Raw genomic sequence first — 21,526 nt, forward strand, 5'->3', positions numbered from 1 at the left:
CAAATGGAAAAGAAGGAGGGACTAGGGAAGGTAACAGGGCAAACAACCCAAAATAAAACAAAGGAGAAAAACACATGAGGTAGGTACACAAAAGAGGGCAACAGTAGAGAAGTATAGACAGACAAAGGGTGGATATTTGGTAATAGCTATTACTGGAATACATCTAGGATATAGAAAATGAGACACACAGAATGGAAAAACCCATGGTAGTGGATAGGGTGAAGTATGCTTGTCCTGTCAGAATGACCCAGTGGACATCCTGGACAGGCCTGGCTTCTGATGGCCCAAGTTGTTGGGCAGGGTGGTCATGTAACTGTTTGATATGCAGGGAAACAGTTTGGATGGGAAACTGGAAATTCATCCCTGGATTGGCACCTATGTCTCTAATGCAAACAGGTAATCTGTAAATGGTTTATCTCCCAGGCCCATGCTTACACTTATCAAGTGTATCAGAACTTGTCAGAGATTTGGGATGTGTGGCTAGGCTTAAAAAGGCCCTTTTGGTCGTTAGCCTTGGAAACACCTATGAACATGTGTCAAGGCAGCTGTCTAGCTTCTAGACCATTTCTAGTGTCACCAGCCACAACACCTGGTACTGACTGACCTAGAGAACCCCACTGTAGTACTCCCAGGTGAGAATTCTCTGAAAAGCTCTCAAGGAGTGCCTATGGAGGACATCAGCAAGCCTTACAGCTCACCTTCCAGAGGGTAAAGTCATTCCCTTGCAGAGAGTTAGGCTTTGGAGCTGCTGGTGATCCACTAACAGGCACAATTGTTGGTGTATACCCAGGAGGCTGCTCATTATCCTGAACCAGCAACTTACCCTGTAGAGAGAGAAAACAAAAAGCGAGAAAAAAGATAGTACAAAAGTACACATGCATATGACACATTGCCAGTACTCTAAAATGAATCATAATCACCACCATCACTTTGGATTACACACATAACATCACTTCAGATTTGTTTTTTATTTCATTTTGCAACATTAGATGGAAACAATTCCTTTAAATGCTGCAAAGCATTGGAACACTAACAGATATATGTGATTTGTTAGTGTAAGTGAATGGATGTGTTTCTTTCACTCATACTGACTGTGAGTTGCTCATTTAGGATGATGGAAAGAATCTCTGATTCAGAAACATGAAAAAGCAGCAGAGCAAAAGAACTCTTTAGTTACTAATTGCCATGTCTCTGAATAGAACACTGCACTGTCAGACCTAATAGTGCTAGTGTTCTCACTACCGGCGCGCGCGCGCACACAGACACACACACACACACACACACACACACACACACACACACACACACACACACACACACACACACTTAAGTATCCACATATTCCTAGTCACAGAAACACTTGAGCACATATCTGTACCCATGCTTCAACCACAGCCAGATCATAGTCAAATGGAGCCCAAGCCAGGCTAATGGGGAAGGGTCACCCCACCCTCATCTCCCCATCCTGCTGTCTCACAACCATTCCAGAGTCCCATTACGTAGCTGTCTCTCTCTCCCCCAATTGCCATAAAACACTTTTCAAACCTGTTAGTGTGCATACTATTTTCTGCTTTACTTTTAGAAGGAGGTAAGATATTTGGATTTAATTAGAAACTTTTATTTCAAATTTTATAGCAAAAACACTGATAGCCATTTGCTAAACAAAACAATATAGTCACAATAAAAAAAAGACTTAGCATGAGCAACAGTAAAGTTCTCTGCCCTTGAAACTGCATTGAAACCCACATTCATAAAAAGTGCATCTGGCCAGTGGTGGATCAAGTGTAACTTTGTACTGTTTTCAAACCATGGGCCCGGTGCAGACATTTTTAGAACCCTGCATAAATGCATGTATTCTTTGATTCACTTTCTTGATTGTATTAAATTATATTTCTTGTTTAATACAGCACCACATGTTACACTTCATTTTAAATCTGTAGTTTTGATCATTTTTCTAGTAAGCAGCGAAAGAAAACATATGAACCATTAATGACAAAACTACTAATTTCAGAACATTTTGACACAAAAGGTCACTCATACTGTTGTCATATCAGTGAATATGCACAATATCTGCAGAAGTGAAAGCCATTTGAATAATTCCACATTACTGAGGTATGCAACTAATGAAGAGGTCGCTGCTGGCAAACATCTTTACATTTCAGTGTTTCATCTAAAAATTCATTGCCTGCTGCCCTAGAAAAATAAATTGCCTATGTTACATTAGAAAAAAGTGGTGTGCTGGTAATATGCAATAGGGAATGACTGGCAAACCATCAACTGGTTCATAGTTACTAGGCATCTCATCCAAAGGAGGATATACTCAAGAGTACAGTTATTTCTCTGGACTCAAAACAAATCATCTAAATGTCTCCCATCCTCAAATGCCTTACCATAGTTTCATGGGGTCATAGATAAGTACTAAACTAACTGCTCATGCAGACCATTTTAAGCCTAGTCAACTTCCCTTTTTGTATTAGAATTAACCTATCCCATTGGTTAGAGATTGTTTTTAACCATCCCATGTTTGATAATTATATATTACCTGTAATAAAAATAACTTGGGATCATACTGTAGATTATGTAAGGGGAGCCATGCATGGGATAAAGTGTTTAGGAGCTGCCTCTGTCCATTAGCAGTACAGAGGGTAGTCCTGCAGTAAATTTTCTGTTTTCTATCCATAGATCCAAGTTGCACATGAATATGGACAGGGTGAGTTTTGTTTAATGCGGTTGGGGAGTCTGTTGCAGAGTAGTGTCATCCTCTGCGAGATATACCTGTCCTGCCAAACAGTCCTGTAGATACTACAGAAGAGGTTTAAATCCCTAGAGTGAGTATTTCTGATGCCATTTGACTTGCTGATGTGTAATAAATCCATCAGTATTGGGTTGGAGGATGCCACATATGACAGATACAGGTCACCCCTTAGCAGTCTGTAGGAAACCACATATAGTGAGAGGGCTTTGAGTCAGTCCATATAGTAAGGTATCTCTGTGGGCATTCCAGTTGCTGCATGTGGCTGGACAGATATGTGCCAAAGGGGGTATTATACACTGATTGGGCTAATGAGGACTGAGTAAAGGAGGACCATGATAACCTTAGTTCTTGATACAATTCCTATATTTATAAGCTGTGTAATATAAAAGACCTTTCTTACAACAACAGACATGGCAGAAAAGTTAGGTCATTTCCACATAAGTTCCCAAATCCCAAACAAATGCGTCAACACTTAAGGGTGTATTGTCAGTGTGTTAGTTCTCTGGGGTAGATGACTTCCCAAAGGATACATTGATGCATTTCATAGCATTTAGTTTCATTCCATAATTTTGAGACCAGTTAATAATTTGGGACAAACCTTCATGCCAGATGGCTAAGTCATTTAGGGATTTAATGACTGCTCCTAGCTTGCAGTCATCTGCAAACTTATTCAACAAGAGCCCTTTGTTATTGGCTTTTACATAATAAAAGTAAATGCCAAACAGGAGAGGTCCCAACACAAAACCCTGAGGTCTCCACTGGTCTCATTGTGGAGGTAATTTTCACTATTTTGATTTCTTGCATCCTATCATTGAGCCAGTAAGTAAGACAGTGGGTGACATAGGGTTTATTCCCAGTTTATTAGCTCTTATGCTATGACTAATTTGGGAATTGTGTTAAATGCTTTGCTCAGGATAAGGTATGCAATGTGTACCATTTCACCTTTATTCATTGCTTTGGTGACCTTTTCAAAAAGGTCCACCAGATTGAATAAGCATAATCTGCCCTAGACAAATCCAAACTGAGACAAGGCTAGTGTTTGGAGGCACCTTACATCCTGATTGATTAGTTCCATGCTAAGTCTCTCCATGGCTTTGCATATAAGGCTGGTCAGACTTTAGGGTCTATACCTGCCTGGGTCTGTGAAAGGCCCTCCCTTATACAAGGGAATGACTGTAGGTGTTCTCCATTTGCTTGGTACAAAATCTCTATGGAGGCTGAGATTAAACAGTGTTGTTAGGGTTGTGACTAAATCGTGATTCATGCTATTTAAGATACATGCAGGGATATTCTCAAGACTCATCGATGCATAGCTTTTGATAGCACTTTTAGGACTTGGTCTTCTGTGATAGCTGGAGACAAGCCAGTTTCAGGTATATCTTGAAGGACAGATGGAAGGGAGAGAGGGGGGAATGTTAAAGCTAAATTTATCAATCAGTAGGTTCACTAAATAGCCTCAGTGTAGGTAACATCATGCACAATCAGGTCAGTGCATTGCTAAAATAGTAACTAAAATGATAAAAATGGCAGGGCAATAGAAAGTTACAGGAAGAAAGAAACTTCATGCTTCTGCTACGGTAACTTTCTGTGATATTAATTATCAGGCCAACCGGATTAGTTCCATGTTATCCATTTCTGATAATACGTCTAAGCTTATTACTAATCTAACTCACAGTGGATCTTAAAAAAAAAATCCATGTTCCTCAAAGTTCCACATTGAAGCGGTCTGTTATACATTCAGTATTAGGAATTTTTTTTAACTAATATCCATGGTATATAGTACTGAATAATATTAATTCACCAAAATAACTTTTTATAAGTACAAAATAGCACATTTTAACAATCCTGTGACCTTCCTAATCAAAGTTGGTAGTAAGCTGTTGGGAGGTGTTCCACATTTTGCCCATTTGTTCCACATTATGGGAGGCAGTGTTCCTCATTTAGGATATGGACGACATGAGAGTTATGCTCTAGATCTTCCCTGGAAAACATGATTTCTTCTACTACTTTGGCTCCATGTTACTCCAGTAGGTATGCATATGATGTTGCAAATGCTTCTTCTGGAGGAGCTGCTACTAGATCTGGTCATAAGTTTTCCTGGTTCAAATGCCATTCACTACCAAAGGATGTCAGAGTTAAACTTTTAGATGTTCCTTTGGATAAAGATTATCTGTTTGGACCTTTTAACTCTGATATATTCTAAAATTTGGAGAAGTATAAAATGATGGAGTGGTTCAACAAACTTCTTCTTTCCCCTGTTCCAAAATTAAAAGAAATTTCCACTCCAAACCAAGTCCCTTCTATCACAAAGTCATCTCAAAAGACGCAATCCAAGAACGAGTGGCAAGACAAGCCTAGGTCTGATTTTAAGGGAACCAAGAGTCCCTTCTCAGACAAGCCTTCTATTTTCTGACTTCCTCCCCCCACCTTTTCTCTCAACTCATCCTTCCATCTTCCAGTCTTTCCAGGAAAGTAAGGAAACTTTCTCTTAGTTTCTCCTTTTGGAAAATAGTCACAGTAGATTCTTGGATTTTACAAATCATTCAAAAAGGGCACATGACATCATGGAATTCTCACCCTCTTCAACATAGAATTCCACAAGTTCCGTCAAACATCAGCATTTGATTTTCTCTGTCATTTCTGACCTTCTGCATCAGGGAGTAATAGAGTATATCCTTTACCATCAGAAAGAAAGGGAAAGGGATTTTACTCCAGGATTTTCCTTGTTCCAAGAAAAGAAGGTACCTGTAGGCTCTGAACACTATTTTGAAAATTCTAAAATTTAGGATGCTAACCTCCAAAGGCTTTTCCCTTTGATTTTTACCAGTCATTTTCTGGTTACATTGGACCCAAAGGATGCTTGCCTTCATATCATTCCTCATCCAGATCACAGGAAATTTTTAAGATTCTGTGTCTTGGGATATCACTTTCTGTTTACTGCTTTGTCTTTTGGGCTTTCCATTGCTCTGAAAATATTTACAAAGTGCCAGCCCTTGTCATAGCATTTTCCAGATTTCAAGGTATCCACACATATCCTTATTCGGAAGACTTCTTAATTCAGGCTAGTTCTCCACAAAGACTTGTCATTCACTGACAGTCTGTTTCTAAACTTAGGTTTCACTCTCAATTTCAGCAAGTCCATTCTTCATCCTGCTTACTCTCTAGTGTTTCATGGTTGACTCCTCAGTGCACATATCATCAGCCAACACCTTAAATCAAAGTAATGCATCAGTTATACCGACAAAGGTATTTGCCAAATCCAGTCTATTTTTGGCCATTATTTTTTATGTATTAAATGATTTGCTGAAAGCTGAAAAGTTAGCGTGCATTACTTTGGATAAAGGTGCCGACTGGTGATGTGTGAATTTTGGTTCCGTGTACCGGTTATGAGACCTATACTTGTAAGTGTGGTGTTTTGACTTCTCAGTACAACCGCAATAATGACCTTTTGTCCTTTAGAGAAGGCTCAATCCATGACATTCTTTTTCTATCCCTGCCAAACCATCCCATGTCCTCTGCAAGGAAAATTCTTGAGAGTGGTGAGTTATATAGCATTCACAATTCAAAAGATTCTATTTACAAAACTGCACATGAGGAAGATCCAGTGGTACTTAAAATCTATCTGGGCATAACACTGTCATCTTCTGTCGTTCCCAATTCTTTTCTTGTCTTTTGTGAAGAAAGAACTTTTTTGGTTGATCATTAAGATAAAGAAAAATCCAAAAGTCCCTTTTCGTTCTGCCTCCACTGCAAACAGGTCTCAAAAGAAACATCAGATGTTGAAATGATTTCAAAGTAGAGGGACTTTGGTCAAAACAGGCAGAAGACAGCATATAAATATAAAAGAAATGAAAGGGTTGACCCTTGCTCCAATCTCTCTTTTGCCATTGGTCCTCAGGAACTCACCAAGTTTTAAAAGATAACATCACAGTAATGTGGCATATCAACAAAAACTGGGACACAAAGTCATACCACCTCTGCAGACTGGCAGTAACTGCTTGGAACAATGGACTTTATTGCATCTTTTCCTGTGAGCATTTTACATTCCTACAGAACAAAACACTTTGGCAGACTGTCTGACCAGATCCAGAGCAGACCTTCAGAAATGGATATCGAGGAGAGATATTTTTCTTCAGATTGTCCACCAGTGAGGTATCCCAATAAAGATCTCTTTGCTTCTACTCTGAACAGTTATCTCACTGTTTTGCTCCAAGATTCCATTCTCTTGGAAACCAAAAGAAAGGGAAATCCCTGTGTGCTTTTCCTCCCTTTCCTCTCAGACAAATCATTCTCCTGAAGATTTAGAAGGACAGTCTCAAAATAATGTTGGTGTCCTCCAATTTGCCGAAGAAAGCATTGGTTCTCTCATCCTTTTCATCTAGCCAAGACGAACTGCAGCATATTACCCCACCGGATGAGCTTGCTTACTTAACATAAAGGCACTGTAATTCAGGCAACTATAAATACACTCAGTGTCACAGTTTGGGTTATAAGATTCTAATTCCTTTCAGGCATTTTTATTCAGAGGACATATTACAGGTTATGAAGTGGTGGTGCTGCGGTAGCGTTGTCACCTCACAGAAAGATGTTGTCCTGTTCGATTCTCAGCTAGAGTGTCTTCTGTGTGGAGACATGCTTGAATGTGCGTTCCTTCGTTGAAGGTTGTGCATCAGGGCCGGCAACTCGGCACATAAAAATATACTGCCAATCATTAGCGGACCGGAGTTCCGCTGTGGCGACCCCTAACTGAGAAAATCCGAAAGACACAACAACATTACAGGTTATGAAAGAGACTAGAAAACCTGCATTTAGAATGTCATATATTTCAAACTGGAAAATATGTTCTTTTTCTGCCAAAAAGAGGAATAGATCCCCATCAAGCAGGGATTCCTTGCAACCTCAAGTATGTGTATGAGCTGCAAAATTCTGATTTGGCTTATAGATCTGTTAAAGTGCATTTGTCAAACATTTTGTCATGCCTTCCTATGGACCCACCTCTTTTTTCGCATTCAGAGTTCAAACAGTTCTTAAAGGTCCCCTGCACATTATGCCCCCCTCCCCCTCCCAAGAAAATATGTTCCTCTTCCCTGTGACTTTAGTTATGGTCTTGTGAAATTAGCCATACCTTCATTTTTACCTGATTCTTCTGCATTTTTAAAACTTTGTAGATGGAAACTGTTCTTCTTGTGGCCTTATCCTCTGCAAAAAGGGTTTCTGAGCTACAATCTCTCATGTCTGTTACCTTTTTTTGGTCTGCCACTAAACCATGGAGTCCCTTAAAAGTAATTCTTCCTTTATGCTTAGAGTGGTCACTGAGATATCTTTAAATCCATCTATACACCTACCTGCATTTTTCTCTAATTTCAAATAAAGAGAAAAGTTATTTCATTTACTAGATGTAGGCAAACTACTCTACAAACACTCCCTTGCCCATGCTTGGAACAAACTTCCCCTTGAATTGCATTCAATCTCCCACACCTCACACTTTAAAAATGAACTAAAAGCTTATTTTCTCAATTCCAGAACCTGCCCTTGCCATGACCCTACCTAGTCTTCCTTCCCTTTATGTACCCTCAAAGGTCCATACTTAGTACCTCATTGCACCTCTCTCTCCAATGTGTCTACTATGCATTTGCATAATTTTATACAAACAAAATATTTTATTGTTGACCTATTGAACTATATCAATGTAAAATTATGTTACTAAGCTTCTTTTTAATGCAACTTTAACTTTATGCATGTAACCCAACATATGTGAATCTTTTTGCTATGACTGCTATTATATCAATATTGTTTAAAATTGTACTTGTTTAAAAATGTACTACTGGAGCTTTTCTCCTCGGGTCTCCACTGAAAATGGGCCACAAGCCCAGATGGACAAACCCGGTTAACAAATGTCAATAAATAAATAATAAATAAATAAATAATAGGTGTACAGTGACAACTAAGGTTCCTTGCACAAGACTAACGAATTAGAAAATTTAATCAAGTGCTCATTTCCTTTGAAGGGGAAAAACAAGGTCTTGTAGTATCTAGATTTACCGTGCCTGGAAGGATTTCTCTTGCTATTTCTCTTTTATTCTTTCCATGAAAAATGCTTACAAGATCGTAGTAAAGATAATTCTAAAAAGAACTGTTGCTGCTTTGGGTGATTTTCAAGTGGCTTGGCTCCTAATCTATGATAGCGGTAACTACTTCGTCTTCACCTTCAACTTTACTAAACATTACAAAAGTGATGATTTTTCTAGTGCCAGAACAGGATTTACCAGAACCATCCTTTAAGGATTACTGGATTCCTGTTATTTTCTATAACCCCCTCCCAATCTACCTACAAACTTTAGGAATCATTCTATCTGTCAGCATTATTGCAACATTGATCTAATGAGGTACATAGTACATTTGTGTAAGAACTTATCATAACAGAATATGTTTGAATAGATCACTGTTGCGGTATAAATGCACCCTCCTTCCACCCCTACCCCCACCCCTCCATAATCTTCTTCATCTTTTCTTTAAGCCAGGATAAAATCCCTGTTTGCCTATCCTTTCCTCTCTATTTTTACCCAAGTCTGTCATCTTTCTAAGCCAGCCTTAGTGTATGTTCTGGAACAAGAAAACTCTTAGGATTTTCATACCCAGTGCATCCCTTAAGTACCAGCCTGCAGTTTTCATGCATAGGTCTAAGACTGAGCATATGAAGCATGAGGAAGCAGAGCCTTAGCTTTGGTATATAAGTGCACATGCAGTATCCTTGGCAAAATATTACAAGCTGTACATGAAGTATCTTTGGCTGGATACATCTCCATCCGTTAGCATTACTGCAACCGTTTATTTACTGAGAAGATAAGACACAGTGGGTGTGTGTGTGTGTGTGTGTGTGTGTGTGTGTGTGTGTGTGTGTGTGTGTGTGTGTGTGTGTGTGTGTGTGTGTGTGTGTGTGTGTCAGAGAAAGACAGACCAAAACAGACAGTTACAAATCAGGACTTTGATAGTGTAATGGCATATTACATGAGTGTTTTATCTCATTATATATCACAATCAGTGCAGCTGCAGATATAATATCAACTAGGTTATTAACTTTTCAGTTAGTTCTTAAGTTGACTTGATTTGTACAGATGCAAAATTCTGATAGACTAACATCTGGATATACATTACATGTCTATTGAAGTTTCTCTGGTCAGTTTATAATACACTCGGTGCATTCAGATCTGTAAAACAGATGCCTGGTATTTTAATTAAAAATTATAGTACAGTATTTTTTAACCACTTAGAATAAAACCTGTTAGTCTGAGAGTAGTTCCTCTGCAGTAAAGAACAACTTTGGATGTTATGGTGTTTTATTTCTTCACTTAATAAGTAACTGCAGCACTTTCTTTAAACAGTTTGCCATCCCAATGACAGAAGGTCTTGAGCCAATCTCCTTGCTGACAGATGATGCAACAATTGCCAAGTGGAACAATGAAGGGCTTCCCAGTGATAAAATGTCTACACAGAATGCAACTATTCTCACAAACTGTGAGCGATGGCCTCTGCTTATTGATCCTCAGCTCCAAGGAAGCAAGTGGATTAAGAGTAAATATGGGTCTAATCTCAAAGTTATCAACTTGGGTCAGAAAGGGTAAGCTGCACTAGTTCATTCTTCCTCAAAGTATAAGCTATTCAGACATTAAATTGTTAGGCTAAATCTTGCTAAAAGGAAATCAAAATATTTCTCCTTGGGTCTATACTACATAAGGTAATGCTTTTTGCATGTTCCAGTAATGCCTGGTTTTAAGTAATAGTATATAAATAAATATTATAAAATGTGCATGACAACTCAGTCAAGCATACTATATTTTATAATAAAAACATCCTACTTTGTTGTGCAGGCATCTTTTCAAGTTCTGATTGGCATTAGTTATTGTATTCTGCATTTGAAGATTTTATGTGCCTTAAAAAGAACAAATATTACTTCATAATATATGTATGAGTTCAAATAAGTTTGCAAATTAAACTGTATTATTCTGTAGAATAATTGTCATGTCAGTACACTTGGCACATCAGAATGTATATGTGTCTATACTTGCCTCTGTGGCACAGAGGGGATGGTGGCCAACTGGATTTTGATTAGTGGCCACAGCACTGTTGGAGCCATGCAGGGAATGAGAAGAGTGAAGTGGTGTAACCTGTTCCCCTCTCCTAGTGTGTGTGTGTGTGTGTGTGTGTGTGTGTGTGTGTGTGTGTGTGTGTGTGTGTGTGTGTGTGTGTGTGTGTGTGTGTCTCTGTGTGAAGGCTAGAAGGTGCTTGGGGAATCACATGGGGAAGTACGAGTTCACCCATAAGGACTGCGGAAACCACTTCCATGTATGATGGGAGGGTGAGCGGCTGCTTCCAGGCATCACCCCTTGAGGAAGTGAGGGACAAATATCACTAACAGCCATTGCATATCCTGTAGAGAAGTATAGGGGCAAAGATAAAATCTTTGAACCACCTTAAATAGCCATCTAACTGAAGACCCCTCCCATTTGACCCTTACCACAATGATAGGATAGGGAAGGGAAGGAAAGAATGAACTGGCTAGGTAAGGGATGATGATTCACAGGCAGCCATGGCAAAGAGTGATCAAAAAATGTATATGTGTTTGGCTCCAGTGATCCAGAAGGCATGGCTGTAACCACTATAACTACTACTGAACCATATAAATAATGTTGTAACAGAGTAATGTAAAGCCATCTGTTTGCCATAAAACCACTGATGAATCAGGCTCATTTATTTTTCTCAGGTAGGTAAGCATAAATTCATAACTATTGCTGATATAAATATAACAGAAGCACCTTAGTGTGTCAGAATTACTGGGCCCTATTCATAACCATTGGTATGCAGTGGAGCTACAACCATGTATGTGGTTGTATAAGTACCATACTCATTACATGGAGTACATATGCAAACTACCCTCCTATCCCAAATGGTACATAATTCAGCAATTAATTATCATCACTAGAGTACTTGCTGATCTAAGCATGGGTAACCTATACAACATTAGCTGCTTACAGTACAATAGTGGTGCACTTACCAATGCAGAAATCCCCCTTCCTCAATTATATGTCACTTTGCATTCAATTCAGAGTGACATATTAGTGTTGACAAAAAAAGCCCAGATCCTCCAATTTATGTTATGGAAAAATCCTTACCAACAATAGATTTCCATATGGTGCAGGCAAACCTGCTACTTTAAACAAACTTTTGCTGCCCCACTTGTGCTGCCAAGCTCACATCACTGAGAGTTCACACAATTCCAGATCCCTTCCTTATATTATGGTATTCAGCCTAATACTGACATAGTATTTATTGACATTAATATCTTTATGAATCAGAGGCATGACAGTAGAGCACAGTGCAACAATGTACATCTATGTTCAGAAGTATTACATGTTCTCTACTGTTGTGTGGTATACTGTTATTTATTTTACATTTATTTACCGGGAAAGTCTTTCTGGGCAAGAAGCTCGTTTTCAGCGGAGGCACGGGGAGAAAAGCTCCACTAGATTACATGTAAGAACATTTATAGCAATAGTACTAAAAAACATTAACAGCAATAGTTATTAACTATCAAATAGAGAGAGATCCACTAAGCTAATTCTAGGAACATTTGAAGCAATAATTATTAATTAGGAGATAGTAGTTGTTAACTAATAGTAAAGAAATGGGTGATGTTTTAGGCAAATAACGACAGATTTACAAATAGTCAGAGTATTTACAAAGTGGGACAAAAATACGTCACAACATGTCAACATGAGCAGTCTAAACAAGATACAGTATTTTAGAGTGAGAATATAACATTGTTTCTATTCTAAGAAAAGGCATACTTTACCAGATAGTCCCTTTGGAAGAACCACAAGAGATAGTAAAGTATATTATTCTTTAGCTGGTACAAGAGGGAGAGAGAAGGTAGAAGAAGAAAAAGGGAAGGTCTGGAAGAAATGCTTGGGCTAAGATAAAAAGGATAGAGGAAAAAAGGAAAAGGAGAGAAAGAAAGGAATGAGTGGATTAGGAGTGGAGGTGGAGTGAGATTTAACGTGTAAGTAGGGTGAGCGAGAACTGAAGGCTCATCTTGGTGTAGTGCAGGAGCATAGCCAGCTGTTTATTATGTGTTCCCTAAGAAGTGATTTGAATTTGGAATTATTGTAGGTGTATTGAATGTATTGGGGAATGGAATTCCATTTTTTGGCCGTCTGATTGGAGAAGAAAGAGTCCACAAAGCTATTGTTAGCCTTTGTGACTTTTAGAAGGAGTTTGATCAAAGATCAAAGCATTCTGGAGTTGTTGTGTTCCTGAATTAGATTTTTGATTGCAGGGCAGTTGTTTAGTTTGTAAGAATGAGGTGCGTAAAGTTGGTTCGGTGATAGATTAGGAAGTTTGATCCAGTTTAGTTCACGAAGGACGAAACAGTGATGAAATCTGTAGGGATGGCTAGTGATGAATTTAGCTATTTTATTGTAACATGACTCTAGTTTATTTACATAAGATTTTCAGACATTAGTGAAAACAGGGGAAGCATAAAGAAGGATGGAGAGGAGGTGGGGACCTGACAATGGAGTGTTGGGTGTTGTAAGTAATGGAGGGCATAGCTCTGTGTAATGATCCTAGTTTTTTATGGATGTTTTTGATGGATAATGCTATATGTTTGTCTAATTTTAGGCCTGAATCTGTTGTTACTCCAAGGAGTTTGGTGTGTTCTAAAGGTTTAATTTTGGTTTTGTTGGTGGAATATATGGTGGAAGGAGTGGAGAGGTGCAAAATTCTTGTGTTGGAGAAGAGCACTTGTTTTGTTTTGTTAGGAGTATCAGTTGGTAGTCTGAGAGAGAGTTTTCTATGTCTGTGAGGGAAGTTTAGATTATGCAACACAGTACAGTAGTTGTTGAGCTGCAGAGGTCTGTGGGAATGAATTTGAGAGCTGGATTACAACATACACCACTGTATACAATATGCTGCTGTTTAGCTCATAAAGAAATAGGGACATTTCTACACTGCTGTTAAGAGCCATGACTGATGTCTATGAAACATGATCCTGAAGAGCATACAATACATAATACACAAACTTCTTGTATATCTCTGTGTGCAGGGCTTATTATTTTTCTAACTGATGAGCCTTACTTTGCTAATGGTCTTTTTCATGGGCACCACAGAATGCTTTGTAAGGAATACATGTAGTCTGATTTGGTAACCTTAACCTTATGTTTGAGATAATCCACTTTTTGATGCCTATATCACTGCTAAATGTACTTTTGTTTTATTGTTTTCCTTCTCATTCATTTCTTACATTTGTCATCCTCCATACCTTTTGGGTCTGTTTTACGACATGGCCTGTGCGAGTGCATGCACAGATTCAGTTATACTAACATATGTGTCTCTATACTTATCACAAACATTTCTTTTTTCACACTAGACCTCCCCACTTGTAATATTACTTCCTTTCTAATCACACTCTGCTATCCTCACCAATTTAATCCTGAAGGCATTTTCATTGCAAACACCCCAGATCTGATCAAGAGTAAAATCATTCCACATTCTTTCCCTCTCTTACCCCATCCACAGCAAGTATCAGGTTGGTTGTTCTTCCCACTGCCTAATAAGAATGTTTTTGTAATTAATTTTTTTTGTTTGTACCTGAATGTTCTGGCCAAACTATTATAGGTTCATAGGTAGGTACTAGGCTATTGGCCCTAGTGCCTATACAAGCCTAGCCAAAAAGGTACCCTGACTTTCGCCACCCAAGAAAATTATTTTCCTGTGCCCCTGTCAAGCAGAACCACAGAAGTGATCCCCGGGGTGAATTCCCTATTACCCATCCAATCATCAAGATTTTTCTTGAATAGTGTTAATGAGAAGCTCTGTTTGACAAAGATAGGTAGTCTGTTCCAGAGTATGGGAAGTCTCTGGGACAGAAATCTATCCCTCCAGTATGTTCTGTTTATTGTGATGACAAGGTTTAGGTCCCTAGAGCGTGTAGCTCGGAGGGATTGGGATTTCTTTAAGTGGAGCACTTTTCTTGGAAATGAGCAAAGTATTAATCTAATTGTAGTTGTTCAGTACTTGTACCTATCTCTTGCAACTTGCTAATGATGATTATGTGATATCACCAAGCATCAGTCAGAACTGAGACGGCAAGTATGCAATGAGCTACTGTGTATTGTTCCTCTACATATGCTTTACATATTTTATTTAGTGATGTAGATGTCTGGTTTCTTCTGAAGCATGCTATAATATAAATTCACTATTTTTATGTATGCAAATGTATTGTATACTATGCCTGAATCATTTCCTCCTCCTGCTTGTTTTGATTTTCATCCTTTCATGCAACTTCTTACCCTCTTTTCCGCAGGTCCACATCCACAGCCATTCTCCTACTGGCATGGCTTCCCCAGAGCAGAATTCTAATACAGCCCTTCCCAGTCAAGACTGGTAAAGGAGTACAGTCTGTTCTCCATTTAAATCAAAGGAATATAGGCATGTAGTATTCTGGAGATATCCTGTAGTTTCTTTATTGCTGTATCTAATTACTGGAATGCATTTGTTATTGTGTTTTCCGTGAAGAGTTACTTAACTGAGACTGTAGAAAGTCTGCTCTTTGCTTACTATTGACATTGTCTTATTATTTCCCTTCTCATTCATTTCTTACCTCCAGCTTCCTCAACCCCTTCTGGATCTGTTTTATAGCCTGGTCTATGCACATACACAGACTGAATCATCAATAACACCCTCTCTACCACCCATAAAAATAGCAACATCATCACACTAGGGAACTTTTATTTCAACTTCTCAAGCCCCCTTTTTGCAGACATTTTCAGTTCTTATCTGACCATGGATTCCTGCAACTTACCATCACCAACTTTATAACCAACATTACAAACCTCACAATTTTCCCACCCAGTTTAAGTGGCCACTGTCCCCATCATTTTCACCATTAATAAACAAGCAGTACATCTCTCACCAGCCCTAAAATCCTTCAGGGCACAAGCAACCAACAACAATGTCAAACTCAAGAACCACCTAGTCTCCTCCTCCTCCTGGTCTGACCTTTTTTTCAGAAGATTATCCAAACTAAGCCACCATCACCCTCACCCTCACCAACACTCTATACCTGCAAGATAAATGCTTCCCCTCAACTCCAAAGACTTATGAGAATGCATTAAAAAAGATGATAAAAGAACCAGCACACCTTCTCAAGTTTATAGATGATGGGTGGAAATGGTCAAAAATAAATCCTACCACTTAATATCATACCTCACGTGCCTTCCTCAGAAACGTAGTCAAGCAAGCAACCTGTAGTCACAAAATATTCCTCCACAAAAATGTACAGAGACACCTTCTTATTTATGCTAAAATTGTAAGGGAAGACATGAACATCCTAACAGGCAGAATTATACTAAAAGACACCCAACTCCATGACAAAAATCATTTGTGGCAAAACAAAACTGTTGTGTTTAGATTTCCTACATGAATTAAGCAGCCTTCCCAAAATTAACAATTCTGTTAGCTATATAAATAATGAACCTCTCTCCCCCCTCCTTCCCTTCTCCTTCAAACACATATTCTCAAAAGTGGTCTCAGAATTACTAGACAATATCCCTAATGACACCCCCAGCTAAGATAGCCTTTACCCATGGCACATATCTCACTGCAGAGAGAACCTTGTCCACCCATTAACCCACCTCTATATCTTTGTCACTCCAACTACATCATGCCATCAGTCTGAAAACTGCTCTAATTAAACCACTACCAAAACAGCCCAACCATGTAACTCCTCCCACTTTCATCCAGCATCTATACTTCCCAGTTCTAGACAAACTCTTTGAAATAATGTCTACAGCTAGTTATCACAGTATATCAATCAATGCCTCGTAGTATCTCAAAAACAACATGGTTTCTGATCAGGAAGCAGCACAATGACTCCTCTGTGGACCCTAACTAATGACATTTTGCAAATTACAGACAAAGGCAACCTTACAGGAGCCTCATTTGTGGAACTCACCAATACATTTGATCTTATTGATCAAATCTTCTCATGAGCGAACTTAATGAAATTAGCATCAGCACAGATACCCTATCCTGGTTTCATTTTTTTTTCTTCTAAGCAAATAAGTCCCACAAGGCACTATGCTTCCCTCTTCTATTCTCTGTTTTTTATCAACAAATATCCCTATGACATGTCCCACATTCCTCTCATATTATACACTGATTGTACGGTTATATACAGGTACAGCCACTCTCATACCAAAATCCAATCCCAAATGCAAGTAGAGTGGCATGCTGCATACAAGTGATTACTTAACCACAGCCTTATTCTGAATGTTTCAGAAAAACAAAATTATGTTGTTTAGTACTCCCCAGAAACTGTCAAACACCCCAAATATAAATATTTCAGCTCAAAATAATATCATCTCTGAAAATACATCTATTTTGAAATCTGTCTCAGTCACTTAACTTTCACTCTCACATACTTAAGATCAAAATTGAATTCCCCCTGATCTAAATAATATCACCCTTTCTCACTGCACCATCCACTATTGCCATAACATTGGGAGTCTTTCTCTCCCAACTTAAATATGGTTATCCCACCATTACTTACACCACCAAAAAATAACATTAATACATTACAAACCATTACCAACTCCATCTGTGACTTTTCCTACCAATGAACACCACTGCCTAACCCTGAACAAGGAAGCATGGTTCCCGCTTAAGCAATGAGCAGACTTCCTCCTTGCTACTCAGATCTGCAACCTTTTTTTCTCTGAACTTTATAGGTTCATAGATTGGTACTAGGCTAACTGCCCTTGTGGGCCATTTTAAGCCTAGCTAATTACCCTATGTGAGAATCAAACCCTGCATCTTTTGTCTTTAAGGCAAATACCTTAACCATTATGCCAACTTCCCAAAAAATGTTCATAGATTAGTACTAGGTTAATTGCCCTTGTGGATCATTTTTAGCCTACCCAATTACAGCATGTAAAAATCAAACTATCCACCTCGTGTTTGTAAGGAAAACACCTTAACCATTATACCAACCTCCCACTCTCAAAATGCTTTCTCTAATGTCAACCAAGTGACCACACACACACACACACACACACACACACACACACACACACACACACACACACACACACACACACACACACACACACACACACGCACACGCACATGCACACACACACACACACACACACACACACACACACACATACACACACACACACACACACACATTGATTGCAGTGAGATTAGAACCCCTACCTATCCAAGTACACAGACTAGAGAACTTGGTACTTAATGCAAGTGCCACAGCACAAGTCTAAATGGTGGCTGGCTGAGGAAATCCAACCCTGCACTACAGGATGTAGCCCATTAACAGTTCATAGCCTCAGTTCTCTGTGCTAACTGCTAGACCTTTATAAGCCAAACTATATGGAAAAAACCTCTTTCTATAACCTAAGAGATTATTCACAAAGAGCTCACAGCCCTCTACTAAACTCCACCATATAAAACATGCCTTCTCTTTTGTGGCTTCCTCTGGCAATCTCTCCCATCTGGCTCCCTCACTCTGGCAATCTCTTTCATCAGACCTAAAAGATATCAGTGATTATTCCTGATGTTCCAGGATGGAACTTAAAAGCTTCCTGCTGAAAAAAAATGTATGCACCTTTCTCAGCTCATTTAACCAACAGTGCATTATTCTACCTGTCTACCCACCACGGACTTGTGTTTACTGTTCATAATGTATGTATGTAATTTTTTGATTGCTGCTTTAAACCACTTACTGACTTGTTTTTATCTTACATAATCTACACTTTATATTCTTTGCTTACTGTTTTGTACTGCTTATCCTAAATTTTTCCATAAAGCTATTACGATGTATATAACCTTCTATATTCTTAACTATGTTTGAAACAGTTTCACCCAGGCTATGCCTTAAATAGGTCAGTTGTGATGAGTGCATTACCCTGCAAATAAAAATGCAAAAATAAATAGCATAAAAATAAATCCAGAGAGACCACAATATACTATGTATATTATGCCTTTTTGCAAGTCTGTTAGCCATAAATTCTTCCTATTTAAATAGTTAGACCAGCAGTATATCCAAGAAATCAACCCTCATGAATGTTTACAGCTTATGTGATGTATAGTTAGTGCTTCTTAAACATTATAGTATACTATATTTGGCTATGAAACTGGCCCAGAAATCAGGACTCATCCCAGTAATACTATGTGGTTTATCTGCTAATTATTAATCTGCTATATCCTCAGGAACTTGCTTTTTTAATTTGCCTGTCAGTGAATGAACAAAATGAGAATTCTGTACTTTCAATGATTTTGCTGATACATTTATAACATATAGCATTATAAATATTTTCACTTTGGCAATATTTGCTTTGTATAGCTTACCCTAGCATAGATATACACGTTGGCAAGTATATAAATAATACTCATTAGTTGTAGGTAACGTACCATTACCTCACTGGGGCTAATTGGCTATTCCAGACTTCTTTCATATCTGTTTTGGTCCGGGTATAACATGGTTGAATGCAATCTGCTTATTTATGTACCACCATATCCTTCCCTATTATCAAACTGCCCTACTGCCTACAGTACTATACTCATAAAACCACATCTGATCATACACTCTGTAGTATGTTTCTCTCTTGTTGCCAGTCTAGATAATAAAGCACCTGGGACCACTTAGAAAACAGTTCTTTGTACTTAAAACCAAAAACACAAATAACTTGACATAAAACAAGAAGAGGGCTCAGAATTTCACAAGTTCTTGGTCAACGAATACAACTGCCTCCAGTGAGTAACAGCCTTTTTTACACAGACTAGTTCCAGCTTTGTTTCAATGTAACAAAGACCTTTCGGTAGTAGAAAACTGATATGAGTCTTTAAAACAGTCATGGTTTCAGTCGTTTTAAACAGTACTAGTTGCAGCATGCGTTCAAAATATCCAGACATTTTTAGCAAACTGTTTTAAGATGTTCCTTTTCCTTCAAACAGGTCTCAGTTTTCACTTAATCTTAAACTGACTAGCTTTTCTTGTAGTTCATACAGAACTTTCCTCTCGCTCTCTCTCTTTTTCTCTCTCTTTTTACCTACAGCACCTCAATGACAGCAGCTCAACTCTTGGCAACTACCCAACAGGTCCTGAGGGGAAAATTCCTCAACTTTAAGCTAGTTTAACAGATCAGCAAGTAGTTACATAAAGCTTCTCAGAACTGGGTTACTGCCCCATTTCTTGTTTTAATCTAAATGTATGCCACTCCTTAAACCCAGTTTTTAATATGACACAGCTCTGCCCAAACCTGCTGCCTGCCTTAAAGAGTTTATCCCTTTATTATTTGGATAGGTCTGATAGCTTAGGCCATAAAATATATAACCAGTCCCTGCAGACATACCGTCATCCTGCTATCCACCCTTGTATTTTATCACAACTCATGTGCAAGTTTGAGTGTCAGTAACTAGCTATAGCTTGGATATATACCTTCAGTGGCATCAATAATGATTGAGGAGCCTGTTTGCTGTGTATAGTGTCAGAAGAAGACATGTATAGAAGTTATTAGTTTCACTGTTAGTGGTGTCTTTGTCTTAGTCATAGCAAAGAACAAAACTGCCTTCTGAACATATTGGGAGAAGAGATCATGTCTGTAATGCAGGTTGTATCTTATTTGTAGCATTCCAATGGCATTAATGTTTACTTGTAGTTTGGTTCTCAGATGGGCTCTTACCTCTTAATTGTCCTTGATTTTCAGGAAGATCCCTGATTTAGACTGAAATTTTAGTTCTATCCCTCTTAATTCCCTTCTAAAAGTGGTGACTTTTAGAGAAAAAGTGGTGAATTACACTTAATAAATAATGACAATAATTAAAGTTATAGGCTTCTTTTACTTGAGAAAATGTATATTGATTCACAACCTCTTTATTCTGTCACTGTTTCAGGTTTATAGTACTAATAGTTTAACAACTGTTGTCTTTGATTAGTTATGAATTTGTCCCTGATTCTGTTGAGAGTTGTCCTGACTCAGGTGAGAGATATGGCTGGGCTTCTGTGTGACACTGAGGAGGATGACTGCTACAAGCACCTTATAAATTTTAGTAATTGACCTGTATATGATGGTGCTAGACATGTTCATGTAGTAAGCTATCTCATACTCAGGTTTGGTACAGAAGCTAATTCAGACTCTTTTAGTGACCACTGGGATTCATGCATGACAGCTCCGTTATACCACATCCTGAACAACTTTTGTACCAGATCCTAGAAAACTTCAACTCAGCAGCATACATTTTAAAGTTCTTACAACTAAGTAATGTATAGTAAACAGAGGTGTAGTTATAAATCATAAAATAATAAAAAGACATAGAAGATAAAATAGACATCAGCATACAAGGTGATAAAACAAGACAAATACAAAAAGATAATATGAGCATAATTGGAAGTACAATAAAAATAAGCTATGGAATAAGAACAGAGACTTGACAGATTAAGAATGCATAGTTAATCAAAAGTCAGTTTGAATAAATACAGTACATCTTAAGGGAACATTTAAACTCGCACATTGTTGGGAGCTCTGTCCTGTAAGCTGTAAATTCCAGAACCATGACCAGAGTGAACAAATGCCCAAATGCCTTAATTCTCTAGGTACACCATCAAAATAATCAGCAGCCCTGGAACGACCAAATGTAGGAAATGATCAAGCTTCTTTCTCATTTCAGAAAAATGGTTATTGATGGAGCAGTGTT

General features: G+C 38.4%; 1 protein-coding gene across 1 annotated transcript in view; it reads left to right on the plus strand.

Annotated features, from left to right (window-relative positions):
• The window catches only part of LOC122805262 (dynein axonemal heavy chain 11-like), a 4,596,980-nt gene that overhangs the window by 3,705,888 nt on the left and 869,566 nt on the right, over positions 1-21,526 (plus strand). Inside the window, exon 61 of the mRNA XM_044075350.1 lies at positions 10,138-10,373. Coding sequence (XP_043931285.1) covers positions 10,138-10,373 — 236 coding nt within the window. The remainder of the gene's footprint in view (positions 1-10,137; positions 10,374-21,526) is intronic.

Source organism: Protopterus annectens, chromosome 6.part1 (genome assembly GCF_019279795.1).
Source record: "Protopterus annectens isolate FY-2018-M chromosome 6.part1, PAN1.0, whole genome shotgun sequence".
Taxonomy (NCBI): domain Eukaryota; kingdom Metazoa; phylum Chordata; order Ceratodontiformes; family Protopteridae; genus Protopterus; species Protopterus annectens.